Source organism: Aethalodelphis obliquidens, unplaced genomic scaffold (assembly GCF_003676395.1).
Source record: "Aethalodelphis obliquidens isolate GAN/ISIS:26980383/991018 unplaced genomic scaffold, ASM367639v1 scaffold21, whole genome shotgun sequence".
Taxonomy (NCBI): Eukaryota; Metazoa; Chordata; class Mammalia; order Artiodactyla; family Delphinidae; genus Aethalodelphis; species Aethalodelphis obliquidens.
Window position 1 is genome coordinate 3483398 of NW_020837965.1, and position 9184 is coordinate 3492581.

Consider the following 9184-nt stretch of genomic DNA (forward strand, 5'->3'; position numbering starts at 1 on the left):
ATCACTGCCCAGAGTGCACAGGATGACACTGACTGAAATCCTGCAGTGCATATATACTTGGAGGTCTGCATTTTTGAGTTTTCAGTAGGAATATGGTAATGTCAAAATATAGGTTTGTTTCACAGCTGGCTCTGGAAGCACTCCTTAGTCCATTCCATATGAGTTACTTACCCACAAAAATTCGGGAACTTATCCTGATTGCAAGAAAAAATGTGGACTCCCAACTTTTCAAAATTTGCCTGCCAAGAAAATGAAGACACTTCTGGAAATATATGTTCAGAGTGTGGCACAGCTTGTGTGATGGGCATAAAGCTCCAAACTATTTTCTCTAGTATGTGTGGTAGGCAGTAGTGAGAGGCTAGTACATTTCAGTAAAATTCCAAGAAAAGATCAGCCTCTATAATCAACTCTCAAGAGATGAAATCTATTGTCATCCCTAATATCTAATTTAAAATCCTCAAAAATCACCAGTAAGTTCTGAATTGCCAAATCCAGTGACGTGATAGAGTAAGATAAAGAATACAACCCAGGCTCTATTAACTTCCTAACTGGGTCAGTTATTTAAATGATTTGGAATTCAGTCTTATTTGTAAAATGGAGATAATATTCACCTACCAAGGGCCCTGTGAAGATCAGATAGGTTAAAAGGCTGGGAGAGGCCCTGGCCACAGCAAATGATACCTATTACCATTATTATTCTTGGTTTCTGACCACCAAGATGTTGCTTACACTGCTTAAAGAAACACCCTCGGGCTTCCCTGGTGGCGTGGCGGTTAAGAATCTGCCTGCCAATGCAAGGGATACAGGTTTGAGCCCTGGTCTGGGAAGACCCCACATACCGCGGAGCTACTAAGCCTGTGAGCCACAACTACTGAGCCTGCGCTCTAGAGCCCCTGAGCCACAACTACTGAGCCTGTGTGCCACAACTACTGTGCACAGCAATGAAGGCCCAACACAGCCAAAAATAAATAATAAATAAATAATTAAATACATAATTTCTCTTTAAAAAAAAAAAAAAGAAACACCCTCCGTTTCCTTGGGCTTTCACACACCACTTGCCAACACTTCTGTTCTTTCTCAACCAACCTTCTGCAGCAGTGGTGTGTGTTTGTGCTTGCCTTCTCGCAAGAACACTGATTCCCCAATATTACATCCTTAGTGCCTCCTCTTCTTGCTTAATGCCCTCTTCTATCTACTTTACCAATTCCCATGGCTTTAACTACCACCCATTCATTCCTTCAACTAAGATTTCCTGAGTTCCTATTACATACCAGGCACAATTCAAACAGTAAAACCTCAGATGTTTGCTGAAGGGGCTGACTTATTAGGCAGCAAGAGGCTTATTTAGAATAATTCAAAACCACCACATTTGACAGGTCAGTACTTCATCTGTACAGTAGTTTCTAAAGCTTTCCAAGTCATAAAAATTGTTGAATATTTTCCCCGACCTCAATATGTATTATTTGGAGTAAGGCTGGATCACAACCATAGTCTCAGTATAACTGCATATTTCACTGTACTTAGAAATTATCAGAAAGCTGGGACTTCCCTGGTGGTCCATTGGTTAAGAATCTGCCTTCCAATGCAGGGGATGCAGGTTCGATCCCTGGTCGGGGAACTAAGATCTCACACGCAGTGGGGCAACTAAACCCGCACACCGCAACTACTGAGCCTGCGCACCACAACTAGAGAGAAGCCCCTGCGCCGCCAACGAAGAGCCCTTGCGCAGCAATGAAAGATCCCGCGTGCTGCAACTAAGACCTGGTGTAGCCAAATAAATAAATAAATACTTCTAAAAATAATAATAATAAAAATAAATAAAAATGAGCCACCACCACAGGGGTTATCTCAATCCTTTAGGGTCTTAGAGTATACATGTATTTTTTCTACAATCAGAAGCAAAAATTATTTTAAAACAAAAGGAAAAATTGCCACCTTAACCTTCATAATGGGTCTTGAAGGTAGTCTTAAAGACAACAAATGTTAAGCTAAATTTTCTGAGCTTAAACCAGTCAAGAGCAAAAGGCTTACTTGCTTAATGGGTTTAATGGGTCACAAATTACAAATTATATTACAGAAGCCTTCTTAGGAGCTATTCAGAAGGCAACTGGCTTGTGAGGCCACAAACCATGTATTTAATCAAATAAGACACACCCACTCAGAATGCAAACACAGCCTCTACCCATCCTCTCAATTGCCTATTCTGCCAATAAACACTGCTTCTTTCTTTCAAAAATGGAATCTGGGGCTTCCCTGGTGGCGCAGTGGTTGAGAGTCCGCCTGCCGATGTAGGGGACGCGGCATCGTGCCCCGGTCTGGGAGGATCCCACGTGCCGCAGAGCGGCTGGGCCCGTGAGCCATGGCCGCTGGGCCTGTGCGTCCGGAGCCTGTGCTCTGCAGCGGGAGAGGCTGCGACAGTGAGAGGCCCGCGTACCGCAAAAAAAAAAAAAAAAAAAGAAAAATGGAATCTGATTGAATCTCAACCAATTAACTACTCGTTCAGAACACTATGAAGTTTCTGGGGCACCTAGTCCAACCTTAAAAAGTGGGCAAGTCTGCATTCCCTGAATATCCAAGTACTAAAATACTATATTAAGAATACAGTGGTTTATATATTAAACACGGGTCTCATTTCCCAAGAATTTTTATTAAAGAGAATTCCTGAGTACCTCAAATGACTCTGGAATCTTTCACATCCAACTAGTAAGACTTGAAATGTTCTCCCCCTTGGAACAAAAAGCATTTGAAACAAAAATCTAGTCCCACGAGTTGTAAACAGTTAACAGCATTATTTTTGCAAAGCTTTGAGGTCTTTGGATGTCTCATCAGGCCCTGAAAAACTTGAACAGGTATACTGGCCATTCTAGTTACTCCTCCAGTTCCTCTGTCATAACTAACTTCTCCTTTTCCCAGGTAATGTTTCCTCTCAGTGGAAACAAAAGCCTAGTCGCTACTTAGTAAACCACCGCTCATTAGTTATTCATTTGCCTTCTTCTAAGTATAAGAAGCAAAACCAGCACTTTGTTCTTTCTACTTTTCTTATCATTTAAATAAGAACATAACTTGTACCCCAATTCCTCCTTAAGAATCTTATTTATTCTGGCAGCTAGAACGCTATCATCCTTCTAATATCTCATTAAAACTATTCCTAAAGGGAAGAATCTTAGGTCCAAACTCTCTCCAAGGCAGATAATTTTTTTCTTCCATATTTGTTAGCTAATTAAGGAAGGTTAAATGTGTGAACAAATCTCAAAAGTTCTTTAAAGAAATGGAAGACCAAAAGAAAGTAATGTTAACAAGGGGCTTTAAACGTAGAAACCAACTGTATTATATTTCAGGTGCAACCAAAATATGCCATTTATTTAATCAAATGTTAAATCCACAGTAATAAACTCTTGGTAATTAAGATCACTGAATACTCCAAATCGCTGCTGAGAAAATTTCCTGCAAAGCCTCTAGAGGTCTTTAAAAATAGGATAGAATCATCTATCAAGATTAGCTTTAATAAAGTCCTACAAATAGAAAAGGGAATGAATTACATAAACCCCTAAAGGTTCCTTCTAGCTCTAATTCTGCCAAAGCTTCCAATTCTCTTTCTGTTTCCTTAATACTAATTGCCACCTGTTACCTCAAGAAAGGCTGACCCGCTTCTCTCACTCCTCTGAATGGCAGGGAGGAAAAACTACCATTTCTCTTCCTTGTGAAAACTCTATCTACCGTCATCATTAAAAAACAGTAATGTCTACACCCATAAGGATGGCTACCGTAAAGAAAAAACCTAATTCTCCTGCGATGTCTCTCCTTTACTCTCACACTACCTTGCCACTAACACTTCTGACCAGATGTTTGGGAGGTGGGGGGTACACACCACTAAGCAATACTGTGACATCAGCTGGGTGTCCTACATTGTTTTTTCCTTTTTTAAAAAATTGAAGTATATAGTTAATTTACAACGTGGTGTTAGTTTCAAGTGTAGGTGTCCTACAATTTAACTTACTTCTATCGCTATCTACCTGGAGATAGCGGCAGATCCCACAGGTAAGGGCTCAGTCCCACAAGACTGCCTCCACCTCAACTTCAGATGCCAATCTCAAGTCCAGGTTGTCACCTGTGCTTCTGACCAACCAGAGGTTCCTGGGACTCTCTCTTCGTAGAGCAGCTCACAGAACTCAGAAAAATTGTTTACTTACTGTTCACCAGTTTATTATAAAGGATCCAGATGAACACCCAGATGGAAGAGATATGTAGGGCAGGGAAAGTGGGGAGGGTCACGGAGCTTCCAGCTGTGCCACTCTCCCAGCATCTCCACGTTGTCAGCAGCCCAGAAGCTCTCTAAACCCAGTACTTCGGGGACTTTTATGGAGGCTTCATCATGCAGGCATGATTGATCATTAACTCCATTTCCAGCCTCTCTCCCCTCTCTGGAGAACTGGGAGGTGGGGCTGAGAAATCCAAGCTTCTATTCATGGCTTGGTCTTTCTGGTGACCCCATCCAGGAGCCCACCAAGAGTCAGCTCATTAGAACTGAAGATGTTTCTATTGTCTAGGAAACGTCAAGGGATGTAGGAGCTCTGTGTCAGAAACTGGAGGTCAAAGACGAAACATTAGGACAAAAGATGCTCCTAGTGCTCTTATCACTTAGGAAACTACACAGGTTTTAGGAGCTCTATGCCAGCAGCAGAGGAAGTTATATACATATATTTTTTGTCCCTATAATCTCACAGCTACTATCAAAAAAAAAAAAAGAAAAGAACAATTGTTGGTGAGACTGTAGAGAAACTGGAACCCTTGTGCACTACTGATAGAAATGTAAAATGGTACAGCCACTGTGTAAACAGTACGGTGTTACCTCAAAAAATTAAAAATACAATTACCACATGATCGAGCAGTTCCACTGCTAGGTATATACCCAAAAGAATTCATGGTCTAAGAGATATTTGTACATCCATGTTGATAGTGTCATTATTCACAACAACTGAAACAGGGAAGCAACCTAAGTGTACACTGACACATGAATGGCTAAGCAAAATGTGGTATATACATACAATGGAATATTATTCAGCCTTAAAAAGGAGGTAAATTCTGATACATGCTACAACATGCATGACCCATGAGGATGTTATGCTAAAGGAAATAAAGTCAGTCACAAAAAGACAAGTACTTTTACTTATATGAGGTACTTACGTTAGTCAAATTCCTAGAGACAGAAAGCAGAATGGTAGTTGCCAGGGACTGGGAGGAGGGGAGAATGCAGAGATACTGTTTAACGGGTACAGAGTTTCAGTTTTACACGATGAAAAGAGTTATGGAGATGGATGGTATTGATGGCTGCACAACATTATGAATGTATTTAATTCCACTGAATTGTACACTTAAAAATGGTTAAGATGGGGCTTCCCTGGTGGCGCAGTGGTTGAGAGTCCGCCTGACGATGCAGGGGACGCAGGTTCGTGCCCCGGTCCGGGAGGATCCCACATGCCGCAGAGCGGCTGGGCCCGTGAGCCATGGCCGCTGAGCCTGCCCGTCCAGAGCCTGTGCTCCGCGGCGGGAGAGGCCCCAGCAGTGAGAGGCCCGCGTACCGCAAAAAAAAAAAAAAGAAAGAAAAAAAAATGGTTAAGATGGTAAATTTTATGTTATGTGTATTTTACCACACACACACACACACAAAATTTGGAGAAAAAAAAAAAAAACCCAGAAAACAAAACCAAACAGTAACGTCTGATTGTTTCATAACATCCTTTCTACCACAGGAGCTATTTACTCAAACTCTAAACCCAAATCCAACAAACAGGCAAGCATATAGACTCCTGAGAGAGTAGAGGGATCTTAGAAGTTTCTAACTTCTCTTCTGTTCGTTAAAAGGCAAATGGTGGTATTATGTGAGGAAATGAACTTATATCCTGGGTTTAAAAACCCTGTTACAGGGCTTCCCTGGTGGCACGGTGGTTAAGAATCTGCCTGCCAGTGCAGGGGACATGGGTCCAGGAAGATCCCACATGCCACAGAGCAACTAAGCCCATGTGCCACAACTACTGAGCCTGCGCTCTAGAGCCCGCAAGGCACAACTACTGAAGCCCGCCCGCCTAGAGCCGGTGCTCCACAACAAGAGAAGCCACGGCAATAAGAAGCCCGCGCACGGTAACAAAGAGTAGCCCCTGCTCGCCACAACTCGAGAAGTCTTGTGTGCAGCAACCAAGACCCAACGCAGCCAAAAATAAATAAGTTTATTAAGAAAAAACAAAACAAAACCCTGTTACACTCTATTTTAGAAAAGGCAAGACACACGCCTGTGCACTTGACATCTTATGTGCATTTTTACGGCATAATTGGCAATATTTCCCCCAGAAACTGGGGAAAAATACACAGGGCTTGGAGCACTAGCACATCACTTTAATCGAAACAAAAACAACTTTAAAAAATATTTTAAAGATACTCTTGCTCTTATGAAGTTTCTTTTGCTTAAGGAAAAAGAAACGGGGGGAAAAAAACACCCCACAGACAATAGTCCTCTTATAGTGTAAAAGCTACATACCTAAAGTCTTTGTTTTAAAAAGACTCCCGAGAAATTGTTTTCTAGAAGGGATACTGCACCCCTAAACATTCTTTAGGGCATTCCACCAGACCAATCTTCCAAATGCCACCATTGTGGCTTGAGTGAATTTTTTCACTAAAATATATTAGAAAAAGTCAGGCAGATTTTCCAGTTCTACAGATTTTTAAATTTCATGCTAGCAACTTGATATTTCTTCATCTTATCAGTCAGCAATCTCTGAAGAAATGTCATGCCCACCAATGCTAAACTGTTCAGGATTATGGGAGGGAGAAATCTGATTTACTACTAACTCAGAACATAAGTGTGTTAAATGAAAAGACCACTTAAAACACAAAGCACCTCTATCGTGTGGACACCTTGCTCTTGATTTCCTTCTCCCTCTTAAAAATCATAACGCACTCATTGGCCTGCAATGTATTTTCTAACTCCCACCATGAGGTTTCCCTTTTACAATTTATACAACAATTTTGTCTTATTAGCCATTTACACTGCTGGGAAAACAACTTCTTCCATGGCTTACAATGAGCTGATTCTTATCACTTCCTGTCTCACACAATTATTTCTTCAAAAATGAAAACAAATTTTTTGAATCTGTATATTATGTTGCCTTACACCTTACAACTTCAGGGGAGGTCAAGTCTCTTTTATGTATTTCCCCCCAACTCTTGTGGTCTTAATATCCCAACCTGACCCGGAGAAACGCTTTACTTTCTGTTTCACACCAAACAGTAACAGGCCTGTCTCTCCTATCTACTGACTGGGGGAGAAGGCTGCCAGATATTTATGGTAATGCCAAATTACAACAGTCACATTTCCTGCCGTGGGGAACGGACTATTTGTGGAAAAAAAAAAAAAAAAGGATTTCCTTAATTTCTTAAAGAGATTTATAAGTACCAAAGTCAACTGCAGACGTCTCAACACTCTCTTCCACCAACACTGACCTTGCATCTTTTTAACCAGCTCATCGTTAAAAACACATTTCAGCATAATAGCTGTCAGTCCAGAGAACGTGAAGCTTGATAATAATCACTGCCTTGAATGCAGAACTTTTCAAAATATTTCAGAACTGCCTGGACTGGGTTGGTGATTCAGCCTTGGTGAATTAGTACAGACTCATCACATGTCACCACCAGGCAAAACCATCCCCTTGTGAGATAGCACTCTTGCTCAAGGGGTCAGCAGGACCACCTAACTCAACCTGGAGCCCGAGATGGGGGTCTCACCTCGGGCCAAGACCGTAACGCTTTTTAGGCTCTGGATCGGGTTCACTGCCAGACTTGTGGTCCAAGGCCTTACTTGTAGACGGGGGTAGGTACGTGGTAGGAAAAGACTGGGTGTTTCCGCCTGGTACCACCTCCTAACTTGCTTTGCCTCCTGAGGATCCTAAATGTGGTTTTCCCTGGAGGGCTTCAGAGCTCTAGGAGGAAGCAACCACCCGAAGGCCACAGGAGGGAGGCTCGGGGGAATCCTCCTGGGGTCCGAGGGGGCACTCCCTGCCTCTCCTGGGGGGCAGACCCCACTTCTGGCGGGATCGGGTAGAGGAAGTAGAGCCCAACCTCCGGGGAGAGGTGAGGAAGACCTCAGGCACGGAGAGACTGGGGAGCCCCAGCGCCGCCCTTGAGCCTTCCGGCCCGGGGCAGGCCCAGTCAGTGCCCGGACACTGCCACCAGCACACCTGAGCCGCGCCCGGCCCCGCGGACAGTCACCGCGACCCCTCCCGGCCCCGCCGCCTCTCCGCAAGGGCGCCAGCCCGCGGGGTCCCGGCCCACCGCCCCCAGCCCGGCCCGGCCGCCTGGTCCCACAGTACCTGGCCGGCAGCGGCGGCGGCAGTAGCGGCGCTGATCCTCACGTACCCGTTGCGCACCTCCCCGTTCGCCACGCAGTCGTTCGCCCGCACCGGGCGACGGCAGCAGCACCCTCCGGGCTCCGTCCGCATCGTCCCGGCAGCACTAGGCGCAAGGCAGGATCCGTAAGCGGCGGCCGAGGCGGCAGCGGCTCCAAGTCCCCCGACGCACCCCTCCAACCTCCCCGAAACCGGAAATGGCTGCACGCCGCCGCCAATTCCCTGCCGGGCCGTCACATGGGGGCGGGACCCACTCCCCTACGAAGCAGCGGATCGCCGTAGGCTGGGCCCGGGAGCTGGAGACCAGGCGGGGCGCGCAGGAGTGTCGTGAGCCTGAGGACTGCTGACCAATCTGGAGGAGGAGGAGGCGGACCCCAGGCTCCTACCTGTCCAATGACGGGATGGAATAAAACGGCCCGCGGGTGTCAAGGGGGTTTTCTGAAGCGACCTTTGGACCTGGGACCAGGTCTCTAGAGCGGGTTCCCTCTTCTGGACAGGTGGCACCCTCTCTACCCTTGCCTCCCGGGAAGTTCTCGGGTTTGAATCCCAGGCCTTAATTTAATTAGCTAATTCTTCTGTGGGTTTTTATAGTAAGCCTTTTTCGACATTCCTTCACCATTCTTCAATATGCATCATACATTAACACATTTTAAGTAATGATTCGGGTGTCTCTTTGCCCTTCACATCTGTCCCTATCAGGGTTTTCTGTACAACTTCCTTTTAAGAACACTTCCTTGAAAAACAAGAAACCTGGTTGTTCCAGCTCTGACAGTAACCAGAAGCTAAAC

The 9184-nt window shown here is 44.7% G+C and overlaps 1 protein-coding gene across 3 annotated transcripts in view; it reads right to left on the reverse strand.

Annotated features, from left to right (window-relative positions):
- The window catches only part of SPTLC2 (serine palmitoyltransferase long chain base subunit 2), a 111556-nt gene extending 102904 nt beyond the window's left edge, over positions 1–8652 (reverse strand). Inside the window, exon 1 of one of the 3 annotated variants that reach the window (XM_027120172.1) lies at positions 8361–8636. In XM_027120172.1, coding sequence (XP_026975973.1) covers positions 8361–8489 — 129 coding nt within the window. In that variant the 5' untranslated portion in view covers positions 8490–8636. Of the gene's footprint in view, positions 1–8360 lie in introns of all 3 variants that reach the window. The other 2 variants (XM_027120175.1, XM_027120174.1) reach the window with 2 other exon arrangements.
- Between the last annotated feature and the right edge of the window lie 532 nt (positions 8653–9184).